Raw genomic sequence first — 23,673 nt, forward strand, 5'->3', positions numbered from 1 at the left:
GTGCCGCGCACGGCGCACCGCCCTCTGACCCGGAAGCGCTGGGCGCCGGCGGGGCGAGACGGCCCGACTTCCGGCGCCTGCTTCCGGCGGGGCCCGGCGACCTCCGCGGGGCCAGGCGGGTGGCGAGTCAGGGCCGCGGCGGCGGCGTCCACGCTGCGGCCGCGCTTGCTTGCAGCCCTCAGCCCCGCGCTCCGGCCCCGCGCCGCCATGGGCAAGAAGCACAAGAAGCACAAGACCGAGTGGCGCTCGTCCTACGAGGGTGAGGCGGCGGGCGCGCTTTGTGACGTCGGGCCGGCCGGCGGGCGGGGGGCGGGGTCCCAGGCGGGGGTCCCGGGCAAAGATCCCGGGCTCGCGGGCTCGGGCCCCGAGGGAGAATCCCCGGCTCGCCTGCGGGTGGGGGAGGGGGGTCTCGGCGGGGGGAAGATTCCGGGGTCGCGGGAAGGTGTCCTGGGCGAGGATTCTGGGATCGCGGGCGGCGGTTCCGGGCCAGGGCGCCAGGGCTGTCGGGCGTCTGGTCCGGCTCCTGCATCTGTGTTGGCTTGTCTGGTCTTGGAGAAGTTCGTCCCTGTTTGTCACCCGCGTCCCGCCTGCGCGTTCCTGCAGCCTCGGTCCTGTGTCTGCTGCAGGACAGACGGGCGTGAGCGCAGGCCAGGAGCTTAGGGAAGGCGGGGGGAGGGACCAGGCTCCTGGGCTCCCCTGCCTCCTTGTTCCTCGCCAGACAGAGCAGCTCGAACTATGTCCCTGAGGGTGATGCAGCACCAGGGGCGGGCGGGACTGGCAGCCCTGGGGTTTGCTTCCCCATCTTTCCCTGATGGTGTTGCCTTCTGGGGCCTGGGCGTCCTCTCTGTTCCCCCTGCACGTCGGGCCCCTGGTGCCTCTACACACCCCGAAGCTGCGGTCTCTGCTTCCAGATTATGCAGACAAGCCCTTGGAGAAGCCCCTGAAGCTGGTTCTCAAGGTTGGAGGAAGTGAAGTGACTGAGCTGTCGGGGTCTGGGCACGACTCCAGTTATTACGATGACAGGTCAGACCACGAGCGAGAGCGGCACAAGGAAAAGAAGAAGAAGAAGAAGAAGAAATCCGAGAAGGAGAAGCACCTTGACGACGAAGAAAGAAGGAAAAGAAAGGTAGAGCAGGGCGGCAGCTGGCCGGTGGAGGCCCCCAGCCCCCGGAGGGCAGATCACAAGGGCCGTGGGGTCTTAGGAAAGGGCTGTCCTGTTTGTAGCAAAAGGCGCACGAGCCCAGGGGGTGGTCGTTGGGGGGGGGGGGGATCTGAAGGAGAAGCGTCTCTGGAGGGAGGTTTGCTCGCTCGGCTTTGTGTTGCAGGAGGTTATTTAAAACTGCTTGCCTTGCTCTCGCTGCCCTGACTCTGCCTCACAGGAAGAGAAGAAGCGGAAACGGGAAAAGGAGCACGGCGACTCGGAGGGAGAGGCCGACGACTTTGATCCGGGCAAGAAGGTGGAGGTGGAGCCGCCCCCCGACAGGCCCGTGCGAGCGTGCCGGACACAGCCAGGCGAGTGGAAGGAACGTGTTTGGAGGCTCTCCTGGAGCGCGCCAGCTCGTCTCTGTGACACAGTGGTTGGCGTCGTGCTTTTCTGCCTTTTGGGGACGTGTGCGGGAAGGAGGGAACGGCGCTTTCTCTTCCAGGGCTCGACATGAAGCGTAGCTGGACCTGAGGTCTTGGTGTCAACTTGAACCTGTAGAGCAGGGTTCAGCCAACTGCCGCTCCTGTGCCCCCTCCCTTTGTCCTTTTTAAACTCACGAGCTTGTCACGGGGAGAAGGGAACTAGTGCTCAAATCAGTTGTTACTGAGGCTGTCAGGCACCACGAGGGCTGTGCCAGCCTCACCGGAGGAGAGGACACTCGGGGCTCTCTAATCTGTGAGTGGTCACTTTCCTCAGGGGCTTTCAAATGGTCAGGAGGTACTGAAGTGGAGGCAGTTTTGCTTCAAGCGTTTCTCTTCTTGACGTTGGGTTTGACTGCCTGTGATTCAGGAGAGAAGGAAGCGGGGTCGTATGGCAGTCGTTGCCGAGGGTGTGGTTTTCTGGCAACAGCGGTCCCCGTGCAAGTCATTGCCACGGTGAACAGGTAGGACCCGGGGCCACGGGGCACAGTGGGCAGGAGAGAAGGTCAGGCATGAGACGGTTCGCTAGGTGAACGTGCTCACGAAGCGCGTACAATCGCCGGTCCCTGCCGGCTTGGCCTGATCAGCTGATTGAGGTCACGCGTGCAGTGCTTCCCTTCCGTGTACCCGAAGGGGTGATGTTCACACTTGCTCTGGTCACTGTCACTATCGGGACCCACTCGTGGTCTGCAGGCCTGTTTGCTTCAGCCCTGGAACCGGCTATTTCTCCGAGGAGCCCTGGTTCCTTAGTGCATTCAGATGCTGAGGTCTGGGGGCTGGGCGTGGCCGGCAGTGGATGCTCTAGGTAAGAGCACTTGTGTTCTCGTGGCTTAGGGAACAGAACCTAGGCCGCCACGTGTGCTTACTACGTTCACCAGAAACCACGGTTCCACACCGTGGGCCAAGAGATGTAGTTAGTGGCCGTCCTCACAAGGACCCCCGTGCGGTTGCATTCGTACCCGTTTTACAGAGGAGGAGCAGCAGAGGTGCGGCCAGAGGTTCTGGACCGCCAAGTAAAGTGATGGTCGGTGAAGCTCGGCCTCTGTGTCCTGGCCGTCTTCGCACCGTGTCTGGAACGTACTGGGTCCAGTCGTGACAGGGGACTCATACAGACTGACAAGTGACAGCTCCCTGTTGTCGTTTGAAGGATCTTGGCACTTTCTAAGGGGTTTGGGGGACTGATGCTGTGGTGGATGCCCCTCCCACCCAGCTGAGTTTTTTGGGGCCAGGGCCGGGTCTGGGTCGTCCTTGTACCCAGTTCTTGTTGGAGCCTGAAACACTGAAATGTGCCGTGGAGTGGGAGCTCTCTAGTGACACGGTACCAAGATGTTTTGACTCATCGTTATCCTGTACTCTTTAAATTGTCAGCCGAGAACGAGAGCACACCGATTCAGCAGTTACTAGAGCATTTTCTCCGCCAGCTCCAGAGGTAAACAGTTTCTCAAGAACTTGAGGTCGGGAACCTTCAGGGTGTCTTTCCTTGTGACGGGTTCTTCCCTCACCTCCCACACCCGTGAAGCAGACCCTTCGCCCTCCCTGGGTGACGCCCTGTCTAGCGGGGGGTGGGCCGGCGTGGGGAGAGCGCCGTGTGCCCGGTCCGTGCAGGGCAGGGGTGTTGGTGGGGGGCGGTCAGGACCTCCACGATGCAGATGTCACGGCTCCAGCCAGGAGGGTAATTTTGGAATTTTTAATCATCAAAAACATCTACTACGCTTCTACAGAGCGTACATTTTATTTCTTATTTTAAGGAACAAAACTTGGTGAATTGTATCATGTTCTTACCGGGAAACGTTTTGTATCGTTTGGAAATCTACATTTAGGGTTTTCCTGTTTAAGTAATGATGTTCTTGTTTTCAGAAAAGATCCTCATGGATTTTTTGCTTTTCCTGTCACGGATGCAATTGCTCCCGGATACTCCATGATAATAAAACATCCCATGGACTTTGGTACAATGAAAGACAAGATTGTAGCCAACGAATACAAATCAGTCACAGAATTTAAGGTAAACTAATTTCGGTTTAAATTGAAATAATTTGCTGCGAAGCTCTCTGTGTGTTTATGTCCAGTAAGTACTCTGTCCGTATCAGCTGGTTTCTAGTTGCGAGTGTTCATGGGGGCCTGAGCCTTCGGGCCAAGGTCTCCCAAAGGTTGCATCAGGGAAACTGGTATCTTGTCTGGAAGCTGTAGAGACACGTGAGGTCAAGCAAAAGTGTGTCTGATTTGGTCTGACTCCAGAATGGGTATTTTTAGAATTACAGTTTTTCCTAGTTTTTTGTCTTATAGTAACTGTGAGTTTAATTTTTTTTTTTAACGATAAATTTCTATGACTCTCTAGTGTGTAGTTCTGAACTCTGTTTCTTGGTACAACCGCGAGGCTGGAATTGCTTGTTAGCTTTGATCCCAGGGGCGGATCAAGATGAGTGCTTGACGCTTTGGTAATGATGTCATGTAGGAAAAGGCATCGGGTTTCTTTCTTAGTTTCTATTCAATTTGGAAGGCTTAGCTCTATCACTTTCACTTGCTGGTGACATGACTGAGTGTGTTTGCTGAGCCTCAGAGGCTGTGCCACGTGAAAGGGTACGGGGGCAGGCGGCCCTCAGTCCTCCACCTTCCTTGTCGGGCCCTGGTTTGCTCTGCTGCCCAGTGACGGTCCTGGATGTGAGCAATGTCCCCCCTCTGCCTTGTCCTCAAGACTGCTGCATCAAGGCCCACAGAGGAGGGGGACTTGAGGGCCACGGGCCCAGCCCTGGGGACCTTGGCCGTGGGGCCAGTGCTGGGGCTCGGTCGGGGTCTGGCTGGCTTCAGCTGTCCTTATGCGTCCTCATGGCCAGCACAGCGCACAGTGACAGGTGTGTGTGCGGTCTGTAATTAGGTTGGGGTGATGATATATTGAAACGTCCAATAGCTTGCTTTTAACGTAAGCTGTTCAGCAAGATTTCCCTTATCTTACAGAAAGCCTTTTTGCTGATGCTATTAGAGTAATTGGTGATAGACCAAGGTTTGAATTCTGTGTCAAGATCCCAGAGAGGGGACGTGAACGTGCTCAGCTCTCGGTTCATTCCTCAGCTTTTACTTAAAAGGACCTGGCTGTCACTTCTCGTTCCTACTTACATCTGATTTCTCCCAAAGCGGGGGAGCTGGAGATGGAGAGAGGGAGCCGCGATGTTCTTAGAACGCGCACGTGTTGGGGCAGCTGGGAGGCTCCGTCGGTTAAGCGTCCAATTCTTGGTTTCGGCTTAGGTCATGATCTCGTGGTTCGCGAGTTCAGGCCCCACGTCAGGCTCTGTGATGACAGCGTGGAGCCTGCTTGGGATGCTGTCTCTCCCCTGCTCACACACACATTCTCTTTCTCAGAATAAAAAAACAGAAACAAGCCACGCGTGTCGCGCTCAGGAGGAAGCTCCAGGTTTGGCAGGCTTCTCACTGTAAGGTCTGAAACTTCCCTCAAAGAGTCGTTAAAAACCATTTGTTAAGCTGAAGAGCCTGGTTTAGTTGCTTGCCACTCAGTTTTAGCCTCTTGACAGGAATCCGGTTTTTGCCGGCATCTCAGTGGTTCAAACTCGACAGATTCTATTTTTTTCCCTTTCAGGCGGATTTCAAACTGATGTGTGATAACGCGATGACCTACAACAGACCAGACACTGTGTACTACAAGTTAGCTAAGAAGATCCTTCACGCAGGCTTTAAGATGATGAGCAAAGTAAGAAGCCCGCGGCGGCAAGGAGCCACAGAGACGAGGGTTCCCCTCTGTCTCGATGCCTACACAGAGCCCCACCCCCACTGACTGACATGCTTCCACCCGTCCATCACTGGCCGTGGTGCAGAGCCTCTGGACACATCCCAGGCCACCCTCCCCGCCAGGCGCGCTCTCTCTCTCTCTCTCTCTGCTCCTGCGCCAGCTGGAACGTCTCCTTTAGGGTTGGTGGAAAGTGCTGGATCTGTTGATCTAAGTGTGGGTGTCTGATGGATTGCAGCCAGCCTGTGATTTGTTTTACGTGGCTGCCTCACTGAGTCCAGACAGGACGTCTTGGCCGTCCGGAGTGGCTTCCCAGATCTGTCCCATGAGCCAGGTTGCATGCGTCACGCATCTAGGACCAGTGCCTTGTGCCTGACCGGCCTGTAGGTGAGGTGCGGGCCCCTGTGCCCTCTGGCCCGTCCCCCTCTGCCAGCCCCGAGCGCTCCCAGCCAGTCGGCCGCGCCTGTGGTGCTGACTCCCACCTGCACCTGCCGCGGTAGCGCCACGGGAGCCCGCTGTTAGGCCAGGCGAGGCTGCGGCCGTCCCCATCCCACCCATCGCCATGGCGCCTCGGCTGTGAGGCAGAGGTAAAGGCCTGCTGCTCTGTCCTTTTTGATTCTAGGAGCGGCTGTTAGCTCTGAAGCGCAGCATGTCGTTTATGCAGGACATGGATTTTTCTCAGCAGGCAGCTCTTCTGGGCAACGAAGACACAGCTGTTGAGGAGCCCGTTCCTGAAGTGGCACCCGTACAAGTAGAAACTGCCAAGAAATCCAAAAGGCCGAGTAGAGAAGTTATCAGGTAACGGGAAACGCACCTCAGGATTGTGAGTGAGGGTGAGCCTGTGCTGGCGCCCGTGTCCGCGGAGTAGCTCGCGGACCCCCACCTGCTGGAAGGAGCCCGGTCCCCAGCGGCCGCGTGTGAGCTCTGGTCTCAGGTGTTTCCAGGCAGCTGGCCGGCAACCTGGGCCAGCTGGGCCTCGTCACGCTAACGGACCTGGGGGCACAAGGGCAGGACAGCCTCTGCCAGCCACACGCAGGCTCTGTTCCAGGTGTGACACTGCTGTTCCCATATGCGTGTTGCAGTGATTGTTGGCCCTTCACTCTGAAGAAGTTCCCTCACGTGCAGGAGGACACTTGATGGTGGCCTAGCTTGGCTGTCCCTGTGCAGGGGACGTAGCTGTGCTGTGTGAGGCAGGTGACACGCTTTGTGGGGGGGGCTTCATTCTCCTCGTACCTGACCCCCCAACTCCTGCAGCCGTCCACCCTGGGCCAGAGGCGGGGCCTTCTTGCAGGCTTGGGGTCCGCAGGCAGAGTTTGCTCCCGCAGCTCCTTGGATGGAGTCGGTCCATATGCTTCTGGAACCTTCCACGGGAGAGGCCACATCCCTTGGGCGCTGTACCCAGTGACCCTTGGCTGTTCGAATAAAGCTCTTCTCTGTGTGGGATCTGAGCCCGCCTGCCGAAGGCTCGGGACGCCCCTTTTGCCTCACGACCTGTGCTCCCAGCTCACCCTTGTTTCTGGCGTCTCCACGCTCCATGGAGCTTTGCCTCTTTTTCCAACGATGCCTCGAATGACATTGTGAGTAGTGAGGTTGCCATCAGGTTGCTCTTAGATCAACTCAGGTGTGCAGCTGAGACACGAGACACCTCCAGCGGCCGTTTGGGGCTCCCTCGCTGTTCGTGGAGGCCCTGCATATTGGTGCAGTTATAGCCACGAAGACAGGGTCGAGGAGTGCTCCGTGCCCTTGCTCCCAGCCTGTGGTGACCTTGGGGAGCGGTAGGGACTGACCGTGGTGAGGTGGGAGCAGCACGTGCCCCGGTGACGTGTGTGGTGTTCCTGCCTCGCAGCTGCACGTTTGAGCCGGAAGGAAATGCCTGCAGCCTGACTGACAGCACGGCCGAGGAGCACGTGCTGGCCTTGGTGGAGCACGCAGCTGACGAGGCTCGGGACAGGATCAGCCGGCTCCTCCCAGGGGGCAAGGTAGAGTCAGGGGTGTCCGGGCAGAGCTCGTGTCCCGCAGGCTCGCTTTGGGTCCCGTCACCGGCTCCATCTCTGGGGTGGGCGGGGGCCTCCAAGGGTGCCTTGCGGGCAGGAGCCTCCCAGAAGCGGTGTGTGATGCGGGGACGCTGCAGCAGGCTCGCCCCGTAGTGGGGATGTTGCCCACCGGCGGATGGACGTCAGGCCTGCCAGGCGTCTGCGCTGCAGCCTCCCTCTTCTCCTGGTGTGCTTGCGTCTCTGTGTGCCTCTGCTGCGCCCGTGGGTCCCATCTGACCTGGGCCTGGCCTGTGGGGGCCTCCCTGCTGTGCTTGGAGCACCCCCCTGCCGGGAGAGCAGACCGGCACCTCCGGTAGAAACGGTGTGGCTCTTGCGTGCACTTTTAAACGCGCTAGTCACGGTAACAAGGACAGAGGCGACGTTAACCCCGGCACGTTTCCTTGACCTGGTGCATCCACAGTCTCGTCTGTGCATGTGGTCCATGTGAAGAACTCTTAGAACTTCACATCCCTGTCTCAGACACGCGTTTTCAAAACGCGTATGGAGTGTTACGTCAAGGATTTTGAACAATGACGTTTTGCGTACGCCAGGTTACGTGAAGCATACGGAGATGAATCTTTTACTTATCTTAAGCTTCCCTGGTGGAAAGTTTGCGGTTCCCTGTGTAGCTGATGTTGATCTGCTGGACCCGCTGGTCTGCGTGCCTGTAGTGCTTCAGCCCTGGAATGTCCCAGGCACTGGGCATGGCCCTCAGTGGCGCTGGGAAAGAGCCCTGGGGACTGTAGCTCGGAGAGGGAGGGCCGTGCTGAGCTGCGTGTATTCATCAGAGGCACGTGTCCACACCCGAACCCCCATTGCTCCCAGTGCTGGGCCTGTTTCCCTTTTCTCCCTTTTTGGGTTGTAATTCCACAGCGAGAAACCTGACTCCTGTTCCCCTTAGTGCATTCACGTGGTCAGTGCTCACGTGATCAGCATTTACATGGTCAGTGCTCATGTGGCCGGTGCTCACGTGGTCAGTGCTTACACGGTCAGCACTCACGTGGTCAGTACATCCATAGTCAGCACTTGCATGGTCAGTGCTCACATGCTGAGTACTTACATGGTTAGTATTCCCATGCTCACCACTCACGTGGTCAGCACTTATGTGGTCAGTGCTCACGTGGTCAGTATATGTGGTCGTCGCTTGTGGTCAGTACTGACACGGTTAGTGCTCACGTGGTATTTACGTGGCCAGCACTCAGTGGTCAGCGCTTACGTGGTCAGTATTTACGTGGTCAGCACTCACGTGATCAGTACTGACACAGTTAGCGCTCACATGGTCAGTGCTCACATGGTGAGTACTTGTATGGTTAGTACTCACACACTCAGCGCTCACATGGTCGGTACGTATGTGGCCAGTGCTCACATGGTCAGCAGTGACGGGTCTCCTGTCCTCCCCACCCTGTATTCAGGCACTCAGGCCAAGGGTCCCCCTCTTCTCTTCCCCCACTCCCATGTGCAGGTGCCCCTCCTGGACCTTCCTGGGGGCCTTCAGAGGAAGAGGGCTTTTGTTCAGTGGTTTTCTGTAAGCGGAACTAAGTCCCTTGTGTTAGAGATGGAGCCTCTAGTGCCCGTTGATATGGCATTTGGTGACCAGGGTCCTGTTCTGGGTCATTTGGGTCAGGTTCTGACATCCTGTAAGAGGGCAGTTTCTGGGGTAAGCTTCCTGTTTCCGTATCTCCTTTAGAAGAATCAGGAACTAGTCTTAATCCTTTCAGCACACATGGGTGTGAAGTCAAGTTCGGGGAGGTATGAGAGAGGTCTCTGCGGTCTTTTCCATGGGGAAACCAACTGCCCCGTGACCTGTTGGGATTTGTGCACGTTAGGCCGTGCTCGTACGCCTTAGCTCTGTTGGCGTAGCGGCAGAGCACGTAGGGCCGGCCCTCAGGTGTGCTTCCTTGCAGATGGGCTATCTGAAGAAGGACAGTGACGGCAGCTTGCTCTACAGCGTGGTCAACACGGCCGAGCCGGATGCCGACGGTGCGTGGCCCCAAGCAGGGCTGGGGTTAGTCTCTGCAGCGCCAGGGAGTTTCGGCTTCGTAGCCCGTTTGAGATCACGGTTGCCCGTGCAGAGCAGGCCCCAGTCGCACGGCGTAGACAAATCCCATCCGGTGTTACTCCCCTGTCCTCCCCCTCCTGTGTATGATACGCAGCCTGCGTATGATACGTGGACAGGGGGCAGCCATCCAACGGGGGCAGGGGTGCTGCTCAGACCTTTTCTGCCCCAGGGTCTAGCCTAGGCAGCCAGTGTAGAGCTGTGCTCCCGCAGGGCTGCGGTTCTACAAGTCCTCATGGCCTGACTTCCAGATACCATCATGAGGATCGACTCACACCCTTGTCAGGGCTCTCTGGGAGGAGCCAGAGTGCACAACTCCGTCGCACTCGTGGAGCTTGGAAGGGGCCCAGACGTGGGCTTAGAGGGGATGCCCTGTGTGATCATCGTGTTGAGGACCTTGAGGGGGGGCACAGGTGCTGGATCTGCTCACCCGTGGGGAAGCCCTTATGTACTCCGTCTCTTTGAAAAGTATCTCGAGTTGATCAACTCGTAGCTTAGACAAAGTTAAGGTTTGAGAATTGTAGCGGCTGCTTTTTTTTTAAGTGCTTATTTATTTTGAGAGAGAGAGGGAGAGAAAGAATCCCAAGCAGGCCCCAGGCAGTGCAGAGCCTGAGGCGGGGCTTGAACTCACAAACCGTGAGATCGACCTGAGCTGAAATCAAGAGTCGGATGTTTAACCGACTGAGCCACCCAGGCGCCTAAGAATTTTAGTGGTTTCTGTAAATTTGATTTTAGCTGGTCTTTCTAGAGAGCCCCCCGTGCCTTCCCCAAGTGCACTCTGTGAGCCACTGCGGGAGCTGGGAACTCCCCGAGCCACCTGTTCACAGCCCGGTCCCTTTGCAGAGGAGGAGACCCACCCTGTGGACCTGAGCTCGCTCTCCAGCAAGCTGCTCCCCGGCTTTACCACACTGGGCTTCAAGGATGAGAGAAGGGGCAAAGGTGAGTGTGGGGTGGGCAGGTAGGGGCACGGGATGAGGGAAATCACAGGAGAGGTGTGGACCCAGAGTCCTCCCGCCATCTTCCTGGCTCACCTGTTCTTAGTACTGTGTCCAGATTCTGGCTCTGAAACTAGCAACGAGATTAAATTAAGGTCCTGTCGAGTGAGGGGAATAAACATTTCACCGGGCACGCTCCTCTTTGCCGTCCACTCGTACCGGTCTGTGGGTCTCAGCCCCGTGCCGATCGTGGGTAGGGGTGAATGCCCGGGTGTCTGCCGAATGATGGTGGGCAAGTGTGGGAGATGGAAGGTTGGATGGGTGTGGCGGTGGAGGGAGGGAGGGGACTGGTGTGCTGGTCGCACTTGTGTGTGTGGCCGAGTGACCGAGTGACGTCTGTGGCTGGTTTGCTAGATTTGGAGTGTGTCGGTGTGCAGCAGTTTTGTTCCCCGGGGGACAGCTGGTGGCGTCTGGGGACGTTGTGATGGTCACATCGTGGTGCTACTGGAGTCTAGTGGGGGGGAGGGGCACGTCTGAGACGCATTGCTCTTGAGCTCTGACGTCATTCACGTGGGGATGCCAGCCGTGATGATGCCCCCACAGCCCCTTGAGGGATCCAGCCTCGTCCTGTGGGCTCAGTTCCCAGCAGGGCCTGGGTCGGCACGAAGCCCTTCTACCAGCGCGCGCTCGCCTTGCATCGCGTAAACTGTCCTCCGCACCTGCTGCAGAGCCTGAAGTGCTGGTTCGGCCCGGAAGCTGCCACCGCTTCGGGTCGCTGGGGAGCAGCGATATCACAGGGAGGGGGCTGGGAGCGGGGGCGGGGGCGCCGCCCGCGGGACCGAGCGCGTCTCGTGCGGGTGTCACCGCACGTGCGTCTCACGTCTCGTGCTCTCCCTCTCCTGCCCTCAGTCACTTTTCTCTCCAGCACCACCACCGCGCTTTCAATGCACAGCAATTCCGTGTTCGGCGACTTAAAGTCGGAGGAGATAGACCTGCTGTATTCCGCCTACGGGGATGAGACGGGTGTGCAGTGTGCGCTGAGGTGAGCAGGGTCGGCACGGTCTGGAAGGTTCTCGCTTGCCGTGCGGGAGGAGCCGTTTCCCTGGTGGGTGGTTGGCGGGAGACGGCCGACGGCAGCGGGTCTGCATGGCAGAGGTTTTCGAGTTCTTTTCCATAAACTACTGGTTTGCCACAGGTTGGTCTTGAAGTTCGGGTAACTCGGCTGTGCCTTACAAAGGTGACGATCCGGGCTGTAGTTTAAAAAAGAATGTGTGTGTGTGTGTAACCAACCACGTGTTTGGAGCTTGTTTCGTGATTTTGTTGGAACCTGGCTCGGTGGCTGTGTTTGTCTGCTGGGGCCACCGGAACCGTGCACCCCAGCCTGAGGGGCTGAAGTGACAGGCATTCGTCGTCCGGCGGGGCCGGAGGCTGGGAGTCCGAGACCCAGGCGTGGGCAGGGCTGCTTTCTCCTGGGGCCTCTGTGCTTAGCGCGTAGACGGCCCTGGTCTCCCTGTGTCCTCACCTGCACGCCCGTCTCTAAGTCTGTGTCCCGGTCTCCGTTTCCTTCAGAGACACCAATCGTAATGCGTTAGGGCCCCCTAAAGACTCCGCTCGAACTTCATCACCTTTGGGAGGCCACGTCTCCAAATAATACGTTCTGAGGTACCGGGGTTGGAGCTTCAGCAGAAGAATTTTGGGACGTGCTTCAGTCCCCAACGGTGACTGGGACGTGGTACTGAAACCGCAGATGTGGTGCCGTGTTTCTGTGGAACTGCTGTGTTCTGTGCACCAATAGAAGTAGGTCACGCCTGTAGAATTTTAGTAATTCTCCAGGAGGAAAGGCAGGTTTGGCGAACATCTAAGAAATGGATCTTTCCATATTAGATCTTTAATTCCAAACAGAACACGGGACGTATTTTAAAAATGAGCAAAAGGAAATCAGCCCTTAATACGATTTTTATGAGCCCAGAGAAGCAGAAGTGGAACACCAAGGAGGAAATCTGGTGAGCGAGGACAGTGTCACAAGTGGTGCCCCCCCCTTTTGCCCCACTGCCCTGTCACAGCCTTTAAGGGACGGCAGTCACCTTTGGTTCAGGGGGCACGGTGTTCCCAGACGGTGGTCGCTTTCCCCCGCGCCCACCCCTGAAACACGGATGGACTCTGGGCGCCGGGCAGCGAGAAGCCCGACCGCGTGAGCAGCGCACGGCGGCCGCAGCCCACGCTCCTCCCGGGCGTCCCCGCGTCACCTCGCCACGCGCTCTGTTCCAGACCACGCCACGAGCGTTCCGGTGTCCCTGCTCCCGTCACACGCTCACGGTGGTGGCGTCTCCTGAAACGCTCCCGGAGAGACTCGTGCCGTCACGATCTCACTCCCAGATCGGTGGCCCTCCTCGCTCCGTGTGACGGTCTGGCCTCTGGGGAGCCCTTCTGAGCCTTTGCCCCAGGGCTTAGAGGCCAGGACCCGGGCCTTTGTCCCCCGCCTCCTTTTATGGTGCCTTCCACTCACTTCTTTTTTAGTTTGTAGTATTCACGGAGTCCGAAAACCAGGACGACACTCTAGGGTGCGGTGCCCGCGGAGTCTCGTTCCCGCACGAGCTCCCTCTCCCCGCTGCTGTGGAGCATCTCTCCTCGGTCTCCTTTCGTTAAGTCAGAACGGAAACAAAAACGAAAACAGCACCGGGTACGGCCGTGCCCCTCCTGCGGGAGCCCGCGTCTCCCCGTTGACCCCGAGCCGCGCGCTGGCGGTTGTGCGGGGCTATCTACCCGCGGCTTTTCTCGGTCGGTAGAGGACGGCGTCACGGTTGGGTTTTCTCGGGATTTTCTTCGTAACGTGCTCTTCCTGGCGTGTCTCGTGCGGGGTGTGGTGTGCGGTGCGTGTGACGTGCGAGAGCCGCGCTCGTCAGCTCGCGTTCTCAGAAAGGCTTCCGGTCAGCAGACTGCGAGTGGTTCGGTCTTTGGCGAGACAGAAGTGATGCGTGGATTTGCAGCTTGCGGGGTTGGCGCCCCCGATCCCTGCCGTTGTTCAAGAGTTCACCGTATGTGCCCGGACTCTCGTTAGCCTTGTCTTTTTTTAAGTGATCTTCTCGAGATGGTTTTTAAGTTTTAGCACCTGTTTTTCAAGATCTCTTTTGTTTGTTGTTCAGTTTATATTGAGGGAGAGCGCACGTGCACGTGAATGGGGGAGGGGCGGGGGGAGGGGGGAGAACCCCAAGCAGCCTCCGCGCTCAGCTCAGAGCCTGATGTGCGTCTAGAACTCCCAAAGTGTGAGATCGCGACTCGAGCCCAAGTCGAGAGTCACGTGCTTGACCAGCCACCCGGGCGCCCCTTGAGTTGCTTTTCGCCTTTCTGGATCACGGGCCACCCTGAGTATCCGACGAAGACGGTTGCTGCCACCCCCAGATTACACGTGGGAGGTTTGCGGCTCTCGGCGAGACCCTCTCACGGAGGCGCGTCCGAGGAGCGGGGTCAACGGGGCAGGCCCCGCTCCTCGGGACCGCCGGCCCCGGGGAAGGCGCCTGGGAGACGAGAGCGTGCGGCGCGGGGCCTTCCGGCGGCATCACGCCCTCTCTCGGCCTTCCAGCCTGCAGGAGTTCGTGAAGGATGCTGGGAGCTACAGCAAGAAGATGGTGGACGACCTCCTGGACCAGATCACCGGCGGGGACCACTCGCGGATGCTGTTCCAGCTGAGGCAGGTGGGCGTGCATGTGCCGCGTTTGTGGGGCCGCGCCTGTGGAAAGAGCCTGTCCGGATGGACACCGTCCTAGGGAATCGCTGGCTCGTCTCCCCTCATTCATGTTTTAAGTTTTTACTTCAGGCAGTCAGTTTTCTTTCAGAGGAACTGAAAAGTTTGAGAAGTCCCGCTTGCCACCCCCCCCCCCCCCCCCGCCGTCTCTGGGGCTCTGTGACTTTATATCCAGATCACTGTCATGTGCCGTCCATTCCCTTTGCTCTGAAGACTCTTTTTGGCTATTGCTTCGAGTGTAGACTTGCTGACGGGGAATTTACTCAGCTTTTTTTTGGTCTGAAAGAAGTTATTTTATCTGTATTTATGGAATTCCTCTTCCCTGGGTCTGGAATCGTGGAATCATAGGCTGCTTTTCTCCTATTTTGAGAGACATCTGACCACACCGTTTCTGAAGCGTCGCCGTCGTAGGCGTCTGTGTCTTCTGTCGCGCGTCTTCGTGGCAAAGTGCACGCGTCGGCCGACGGGCTTCGAGTGGGCTTTTCCTTTTTTCAAGGTTGTAGGAAAAGATCAGAAGAGGTCTGTGCTATACAGACCTCCGTTCCAGGAGGCCTCAGATACTCGCTCCTTTGTCCTTTGCGGGAAATGGACTGTTTGCTGCTCTACATGCTTCTAAAGTTTAATCTTTGTAACTGATTTTCAGTAATTCGTCTCTGATGTGTTTCAGCGTTCTTTTCTCTGTGTTTATCCTGCTTAACGTTTGTCGGGCTTCTCAGGCCCGTCATTTAGAAGATTTTCATCCGTCGTCTTTTCAGATGTCGTGTCTGCCCCCGCCCCACGCTCGTCGCTTCTCCGGGACTCTGACCCGCGGCTGGCATCCTGGCCTGTCCCGAGTGCCGGTAATGCTCAGCTCTTTTCTCAGTCTCTTGTCCCTCCCTCAGGGGCGAATGCCGTCTGTTGCCGTGGCTTCAAGTTGAGTGATCTGTTTTTGTGCCGCGGCCACATTTGCTGTTAAGCTCAGCCAGTGAAGGTTTCCTTTGAGACGCTGTGTTGTCGGTCTAGGCTCTGTTTTCTTCCTTCTTAGGCCTTCCCTTTCACGTTATGTTCATGCTTTCCTTTAAATTTTTGGACCTATTTCTCATATCTCCCACAGCTGCTTTGAAAGTCCTTATCCACCAATTCTGTCATCTCTGCCATTCCTGGATTTGCCTTTTGGTAGATTTTCCTCTGCTTACTGTCCACAGTTTGCTGCTTTATTGTTTGATTGGGCCCCGGGCATTACATTGTCGAGTCTCTGCTGTCTGGACTGTGCTATCACTGCCACCAGCAGTCATAAGTGACTGGCGGAAATATGACTGTGGTTAGTCTGAATTAGATACGATGAGAATGTGAGCTGCGGACCAAGATTTTAGAGACTGGTGCAAAAAAAGAAACGTAAAACTATTTCATTATGTTATCTGGATCTCACGTTAAAATAAAAAATGTTTTCAATACGTTGGGTTAAGTGAAACGTGTCATCGTCGACTACGTGTTAAGATTAATCTTAAGCAGGCTACTGGAAGGTTAGGTAGGTATGTGCTCATGTTACATTACTGCTGGGCGAGGCTGGCCTGATTTTACTGTGTTCTTTTAAGAACGTTGATGTTCATTTTGGCAGAGTTCTTAGGAGTCATCTGATTTCTTGGGATTTGTTTTTAATTTGGTAGGGTGGGTTTCAGCGGCCTTTATGTTGGGTGAATTTGGCCCTGATCCTAAGGAATGGCCTTTCAGGGTCTCTTCTGGTGGCCCAGGTTTCAGTGAGGTCTTGGCTGGGTGGAGTTTGGTTGTGTCTCCTCACGTGTACCTGGCCCCATGGTGTTCGTCTGTGTGTGCACAGGTCAGTGTGCCCCGGGTTCAGCCCTCCTGGACTTGTGGAGCTCCTGCTGTGAGCTATATCCTCCTCTCCAGACTGCCACTCTTCAGTTCCGTGTGGCCGCTGTGCCCCGGCTGCCGTTCTCTGCACCGTGGTCTGAAAGTTTTCCTCCTGGTGCCCCCTGGGCACAGTGTGTGAGGCTGTGTCTTTATAGAGCAGGAACTCCTGAGATGTCCTGGCCCACTTGGTGGGATCACTTTTCTGAAAGTGAGCTTGCATTACAGGAGTCACATAATTCCCAACATGGTGTGGGAATGGTTAGGTGACGTTTGATGCTAAAACGTATACGTTAGTGGAGGCGTGCGTATGCGTGTGGAACTGGACGTTACGATAGCGGAGAAGTTAATTTTCTACTAAAACTTATAAAAACCTTAGCACAGGTGAATCTCTAGAACGTTGTCCCAAACAAAAGTTCTCAGATGCAAAAGTGTGTGAACTGAGTGACTGTTTTGAAGGTGAAGATCCTGCCAGATTGCAGGACGGTGGCTCAGTAGCATTTAGGCTTGTGATCTCCACATGTGGTCACATGTGGCTGGGCGTCCCGTACAGAATGTAGTCACACAGTAGCTGTCCTGGGTGACCCTGGGTCCCTCACAGGCTGTGGTCATGCAGTAGTGGTCAAGTGTAAGCCTCTTGTGGACACTGCAGCCGAGGAGAAGATGCGTGGCCCTACAGTGCAGCCCATCGGAGGGCAGGGGACCCTCCTCACCTAGCAGGTGGTTTCCTGAGCTGCCTCTGAGACGCAGGTACAACGTCAGACGTTTACCTTCTGTTTGAAGCCATCCAGGGCTGCGGAAACGCATCGGGTGCCCTCTCCTTCACCTCCGTCCCTCCCAGGGTGCCATCAGGGCACTCGGCCTCCCAGGGTCTTGGCCGGGCCTGCATGAATCGGGCCCTCTGTGGGGAGTTGGCTGTCTGTCTGATGCTGCACCAGCTCTGATTCACAGGGTGGTGTGAATACCGCGAGGACAACCCCAGCAAGACTGAATGGGCTGCTTTAATTTACGTCTGTGTACACGATACGAGCGAATCATTCTGTATAAAACCGTTTCGAAAACTGGCTTCTCCCGTTTTGATTTGCAGAGGAGAAATGTTCCCGTGAAGCCTCCAGAGGAAGCGAAGGTGAGTTGCACGGACGTGTAAGTGAAAACCTGATGATTAGCGTTCCTGCGGGGAACGGTCGTGTTCAGCCTGTGAAATGGGGTCATTGAGAAGAGGGTGTTGTTTTGTTGGGAAACTGGTTAAGTGGTAGTCTCCCTGCCCCTGAGTTTTAGTGACAGGGGTGAGGGGCAGGAAGCCACGGCACTTCTCTTCCAGTCCAGGCACGGGAGCCGCAGAGCAGTGGTTGTGCGGGGGCCCTGTCTTCTCACGTGGCAAGTGTGCACGGCCGGCCGGTGGGGAAGCAGGCGCTGGACCGGATTCCTGTAGGGGAGCCGCGGGGCACTCTAGCCTCTGGGGTGCTCCCTCGGCTGTGTGTGGGGCCTCAGCCCTGTGAGGTCTCTAGGGAGATCTGCGTGTCTGCTCTTTGGCTGGTGTGAGAAGTCGTGAGTAAACCAGCTGTCTTCAAGTCGCTTTTACGAGTTCCAAGTCGCAGGCGAATCTGTAACGACTTGGAAAACCGCAGCTGTGGGATGATTGCCCCAGCCACGTAGGGAGAAGGGCCCCGTGCTGGGCCCTGGGTAGGATCATGAGTAGCACTGAGCCTCGGTCTCTGGTTGCAAAGTAGAGCGGTAACAGTGGGGTCGTTGTAGGACTCTCGGTGGCACTCTCCCCTGAGATCTGGCTACCGCCGTACTCCATAAACACGAGCTCAGCCCCGGCCGGCGTGTCGATGGCCCAGAGTGATCACTGTAACATTTCCTCTCGAGAGAGATTTATCAGAGCACAGAGCAAAGTGGCTTTTCTGAAAGTCAAGTGAAAGAAGCAAATTCACAGATCACCCAGACGAGACAGACCGATGGCACCCAGACAGGACGACAAGAGAGGGCTCAGGCCCAGAGGGGACAGGCCAGTGTGAGAGGGTTCACACCAGAGGGCACAGCCCAACATGACAGGACTCACACCCACAGGGGACAGGCCAACGGGAGAGGGTTCACACCAGAGGGCACGGCCTAATGTGACAGGGCTCACACCCACAGGGGATAGGCCGATGGGAGAGGGTTCATACCAGAGGGCGGGGCCCAACAGGAGAGGGCTCACACCCACAGGGGAAAGGCCGGTGGGAGAGGGCTCACACCAGAGGGCACGACCTGATGGGAGAGGGCTCACAGGCCCTGTGCCCCTTGCCTGGTTAGCAGGGTCTCATCTTCTTCCTTTGCCAGGTCCCTGTGTGTGGCCGGATGTAGGTGGGTGCCTGTCCCTACTCTCTGGGCTGGAGGGGACCCTGTGTGAGCCTTCGAGCTGTAGGGCGGGCTGAGGGTGTTCGAGGGCACGTGACGTGCACCTGCGCAACCAGGTCCACAGGCTCTGAGCCTCTGCTGCAATGTGGACCTTTAGTTGAACTATTTGGTGAAGAAACGGTCCCTCCAGGCCGTGTGTCAGGAAGGGCGTGGTCATCGGACAGTAACTTATCCCACAGTGACTTAGGGTCCGATCTCCAAAGTGACGGTGGGATTTGGTAGGATTTGAAGGCCTTAGGGTCTTAACTTATAGTACATTTCCCTTAAAGCACCAGAGGTGGCTCTCAATGTTCATTTTAAAAAGGGCCATATATTAACTGTTACCTCCTAACGTTTATGAGCCACAGGCCGCCGTGAAAGGTTTGCGTGGTGGGAGCGTCTCGGGGAACGCTGGGCTGTTTCCTTACAGTGCAGAGAGGGCTAGGAGGGCGTGGGGCGGCCACAGAAGGAGAGAGAACACGCTTGGCTTGGAATCTGCCGTGTTTTTACGTGTAGTCTCTGCAAGGTAGCCGTGAGCCCCTCAGGTCCCCTGTGTCCCCCTGTGCTGCCGCCCCCCTCCCCCCCGTTGCAGGGACCTGTTTATCCCCGAGAGCCAGCGGCCTTTGGCTGTGGGGTTTGGTCTCGGCAGTGGCAGCCGCCTCTGGGAGCGCCCCTGGTGATCGTGGCTGCAGCGAGGACCAGACGCAGCGGGGTCTTCCCGCTCCCTGGGTGTGGACGTGGCGGAGCCGGCCTGTCCTGGGGTCGGGGTGGGGGGGCGCTGCCGCTCCTGTGAGTTCAACAGCTGGTGTTAACTGCCCGCTCAGTGACCTCTTTCCTTTTCTGCTCGGTACCTACCCGTCTCCTGCAGGCTGGGGACTCGCTGGGTGACAGCAACTCCGTCCTGGACTTCATGTCGACAAAGTCCTACTCGGACGCCTCCCTGGACATCTCCATGCTTGGCTCTCTAGGTAGGTTGTGCGGGGCGTGCTCACATCCTCAGGCTCCGCTGGAAGAGGACGCTGTGTTCTCATCCCCGGTGCCGTGTCAATCTGCGAGGTGGTCCCCGGGGCACGAGGCTGGTGTGCCGAGGCCTGTCCCCTTTCTAGGAATATGGCCACTGTGCTCGGGATCCCTCCCTGATGGCCCCAGAGGGGGCTTGCCCAGGTCTCCTTTTTGACGTCAGGGTCCCTCGAGCCTGTCGGTCGTGCAGGGACGAGCTGCCTGCCTCGTGGCCTGCCATCGATGTGTCTGCGCGCACGTACCCACCAGGCTGTGCCCTCGTCGGCAGCTGAACCCAACCCTGCCACGTGAGATGCCCTCTCCGGTCCGCATGGCACCCAGGGTTTTGGAATCCTGGCCAGGGTTTGGCCGTCCGGCTCCCTGTTGACTCGAGGCTCTCGGGGTGCATTCTCCTCCCCTCCTTTCCTTTGGGCCGACCTGACCATTACCACGGGGCTTCTCGCGGACGGTGGCCTCCCTCATTGCATGTGGCCGTGCCCGTGGTGCTTCCGGCGTCGAGGGGTGGAGGCCAGACGTGCCGCTAAACATCCCGAGGCACAGGGAGCGGCCCCCCAAGAATGACCCGGCCCCGGAGGCCACCGCGGCCGGGGGTGAGAAATCCTGCCTGCGTCAGAAGTGGTTTCTGTCAGCGGCTCGGAGCGCATGAGGCCGGCTCTCGCTTTGTCATCAGCCCCGCGGTCTCTGCCTTGGGTTAGGCTGTCTGTACTTAGCGTGGTAACCCGGACCTGATTGAGATCTGCTGTCTTGCTCCTTGTCTGTCATTTTCCCAATTGTTTGGGGGTCCCACGCCTACTGCTGGGTTAGGTGGTTCCCTAGGAGTCTTGGGACTCGTGGCTCTGGTTTGATACAGCAAAGGGGGACAGATCGGGACCCACAGAGGGAAGGGGTGCATGGGGGTGAGTCCGGGGGAGGCCAGGCAGCGCTCCAGAGCCGCCCCGGGGGGTCCCACGGACACGCCTGACTCCCAGCATCGAGTTGGGGCAATGCAGGCACCCTCTCCCTGGCACATCTGCAAATTCCAGGCTCCTGGAAGGAGAGCAGGTGTTCAGTGGAAACCACATCAGTTGCATGGACAGTCGAGGTCCGGGGAGCCCCTCTGTCACTCGGGTGGTGGCGACCCTCCCGGGATCCACGTTCGCCAGCCAAGGGCCAACTGGTCTTCTGTGTTAACGCTAGCCTTGCCAGCTCTTCTTTTCCTCTGTGTTTAAGGTTTTTTCCTCATTACTGGTTTTTGGTAGTTTGAGCGTAAGGTGCCTTGATTTGCTTTTGTTTGGATTTGTCCGTCGGGTTATGTTCGACCTGTGGCCTCGGGGGTCTGTGGACTTTCAGCTGGGCTCCCGATTCTGCCATTTGTTGCCGAGTGTCTTTGCTTCGTGTGTGGCCGTCTGTTCCGCCGCGGCTGACCTGCTGTCGTCCTTCCCAGCGTGGGGCGGCGGGTCGCCGCAGACGCTGCTCTTTTCCTGTGCCGGAGCCCAATTCGGCTTTTCCAGACTCTCCCCTTCTCCCCTCACCACCCTCTCCCTCTGCTTTTTGAGGAGCGAGTGCCTAGTCGCGAATTTAAGGCCCCTCTTGTTCACAGCTTTCCTCCCGTGTTTGGTGGGGCTGTTTCCCTGCCCTCTGCCCACCCGGTAGTGGTTTCTCATGGGCCAGACTGCAGTTACGCCTTTGGGTGCTGGTTAGCTCGCGTGCCTCGATGCTGCGCTTGGTCACGTTCTGACGGGCCGTTACCGATGTGTAGGCGTCGGACCCTGTCCAGGTGTGGCTGTGAGGTGCTCTAAGGGCGGCCCTGAGCCACATTTAGTGTAGGGAGGGACACTGTCCCGCCGGTGGACCGCACCCTTCTTCAGGCTTGGGCCACCGGTTGTCGGAGACACGTGAGTTCTTGAACTGCCTGGAGGGGTCGTGTGCTCCCACACACGCAGGGCCCCTCCTGGGTCAGACCCGGGAGCTCTCCCGGCAGCCCACTGCCCGGGGCCCCCTGCCCCCGCTCTGGCGTGTTCTCCGTCCTGGCGTCTGTGGGCCTCCGTTGCACATGCTGTCCTGCTTCCTGCGTGTTTACAACAGAGGGCAAGCCCTCTTCGTGAATGGCTCAGATCTGACGTGGCACCCGCCCTCCAAGCTTGCCTGTCCTCCCCCCCCCCCCCCCAGCTTTCCGCACGGTGGGTGTTGTCCCAAGCGTTCATAGCGGCGAGGGAGAGACCGGGGGTGCGGCCCAGGCGTCTGGGTGTCTGACGTCTGACGGCCCCGTGTCTGTGCAGGGAAAGTGAGGAAGGAGCCTGACGCAGACGACGGCCACCTGAACCTGGATGAGACGGCGAAGCTCCTGCAGGACCTGCACGAGGCACAGGCAGAGCGCGGGGGCTCCCGGCCGTCCTCCAACCTCAGCTCCCTGTCCAACACCTCCCCCTCCGATAGGGACCAGCACCACCTGGGTAAGGTGGCCCCCGGGACCATGCGGGCTGCTCCCTCTGCAGGGTGTCCCTGCCCCTGGGGCGCTGAGACCGCCCTATAGTCGGGCAGCTGCCCGGGGCAGAAACGTGTGAGTGGAAGTCACTTGGCGTTAGGAATCGTGGGGAGTGGTGGTGAGACGTGGCCGGCCCCGCGTCAGGAGGAGCCCCAGCTGGCTACACCCCAGGGCCCTTGGAAGCGGCAGAACGAGCCTCAGACGCTGAGTTCAACTCGGGGAACGTTTGTTTCTCTCTGCCATTCCCGTGTTTAGTCCTAACACAGAGTGTCAAGGAGTGTGTCGATCCTCCGGGGCCCTGAGGGGAGAGCAGGTGGCCTGGGGCCTTCTGTGTTTACTGAGACAGAGCGGGCAGGTGTGTGGGCCCCATCGGGATTTCAGTCCCACCAGGAAGGGAACCAAACGCTTCCTGCTCCTTGAATTTACTCCCTTACTTGCCCATGCTGCTGTCGTAGTTCCCAGATAGAAGGTCGGGCTCGCGGAATACGTCTTGACGTTGTGGGCTCAGGGGTGCTCGTCCGCGGTGGAGGTTTGGCTGAATAACAAGCGGGCTCTGTGGCTGAGTTGTGGTCTCACTAACCGCCGTCACTAGGACACGTTTTCGGCCCGGTGTGAACCGTGACGTGTGTGTGGATCTGCTGTGTGAACACCTGTGTTTCCCACAATTGCAGGAAGTCCTTCTCGCCTCAGCGTCGGGGAGCAGCCAGAGGTGACCCACGACCCATACGAATTTCTTCAGTCTCCAGAACCTGCAGCCTCTGCAAAGAGCTAGCCTTGTAGATAGACTTCCGTTAGTTTTTTATTTTTTTATTCGTGTGTACAGAGTTTTTGTCGTGAGACAGAGACTTTCGTTTTGTCCCCTCTGGCGTGCGGGAAGCAGCCCCGGGAGGTGGGGAGGCGTCTCTGGCATCATGTCAGCCACACGCGGATCCCGTGTTTCTGTGGGTAGCCCCGTGAATGCTGGACAGTGGAATGCTGGACAGCACACATACAGGTGTGTGACCGGGTGGGGTCGAGCCGTTGTGCTTTGTCTCTTGAGCTTTGAGGGGTCTGTAAAGCTCCTCCCTGTGGCTGGCCGGGACACGCCGTCCTGCCCCAGCATCCTTCCCGAGCACCCCTTGGGAGGCAAGAGATGCCCACGTTGGGGGTCCTGTGTGCTGTTTGCCCTGCCCGCCCTCCCCGCCGTCCCCACATTCCCGAAGCAGGTCGTGGTGGGGCTGCAACCCTCCTGGCCTGGGACAGGCTCTGTGCTGGGCGAGGCCTGCCTTCTGCTGGAAGCTGACACTGCCCCCTGGCGACAGTGGTGTGCTGTGTCCGTAGACTTTTTTAATCTGGATGTGTTTACTGGATGCCTGTTTACGTTTGCAAAACGTAGAGATCTCAATAAAATACAGAGCGATTGCATGTAATTGTTTGCAGCCCCGTAGGTGTCCACTTCTTTGTTGTTTTTTTAATTTTCTTCAACGTTTATATTTGAGAGAGAGCACAAGAGAGGGAGGGGCCGAGAGAGAGGGAGACACAGAAACGGAAGCAGCTCTGGGCTCCGAGCTGCCAGCATAGAGCCCGACGTGGGACTAAACTTACAAACCGTGGGATCATGACCTGAGCCGCAGTCGGACGCTCAACCACCCTGAGCCCCCAGGCGCCCCTGTGGGTGTCCACTTCCGAGTGACTTTTCGGTGAGAACCTTTGTCACAGGAGGTCAGCAGCGTCCGTTCCGGCCGCTCACCCTCCCGCGTTTACTCTGCGTCTGGCCCCGTTTTCCGCCCGCAGTGTGTCTGTCTCTCTTACCCACCCTGCACAACTTCAGGTGGCTTCCTTTTTGAAAACGGAA

General features: G+C 57.8%; 1 protein-coding gene across 8 annotated transcripts; it reads left to right on the top strand.

Moving 5' to 3' along the window:
* The first annotated feature begins 75 nt into the window (after positions 1 to 75).
* Positions 76 to 23,248, top strand: BRD9 (bromodomain containing 9). 8 transcript variants are annotated; one of them, XM_023239899.2, is made up of 17 exons: positions 77 to 259; positions 912 to 1,126; positions 1,380 to 1,512; positions 2,992 to 3,052; positions 3,481 to 3,625; positions 5,213 to 5,323; positions 5,982 to 6,157; positions 7,206 to 7,338; positions 9,297 to 9,372; positions 10,292 to 10,387; positions 11,293 to 11,425; positions 13,964 to 14,075; positions 14,881 to 14,964; positions 17,061 to 17,099; positions 19,224 to 19,323; positions 21,634 to 21,807; positions 22,511 to 23,248. In XM_023239899.2, the coding sequence occupies exons 1-17, from the start codon at positions 208 to 210 to the stop codon at positions 22,609 to 22,611; spliced, it is 1,941 nt and encodes a 646-aa protein (XP_023095667.2). In that variant the 5' UTR covers positions 77 to 207; the 3' UTR covers positions 22,612 to 23,248. The 8 variants fall into 8 exon arrangements, with proteins under 8 accessions (XP_023095701.2, XP_023095667.2, XP_023095669.2 ...); XM_023239901.2 differs by having other exon boundaries at positions 6,024 to 6,157; XM_023239903.2 differs by having other exon boundaries at positions 6,042 to 6,157.
* The last annotated feature ends 425 nt before the right edge of the window (positions 23,249 to 23,673 follow it).

Source organism: Felis catus, chromosome A1 (assembly GCF_018350175.1).
Source record: "Felis catus isolate Fca126 chromosome A1, F.catus_Fca126_mat1.0, whole genome shotgun sequence".
Taxonomy (NCBI): Eukaryota; Metazoa; Chordata; class Mammalia; order Carnivora; family Felidae; genus Felis; species Felis catus.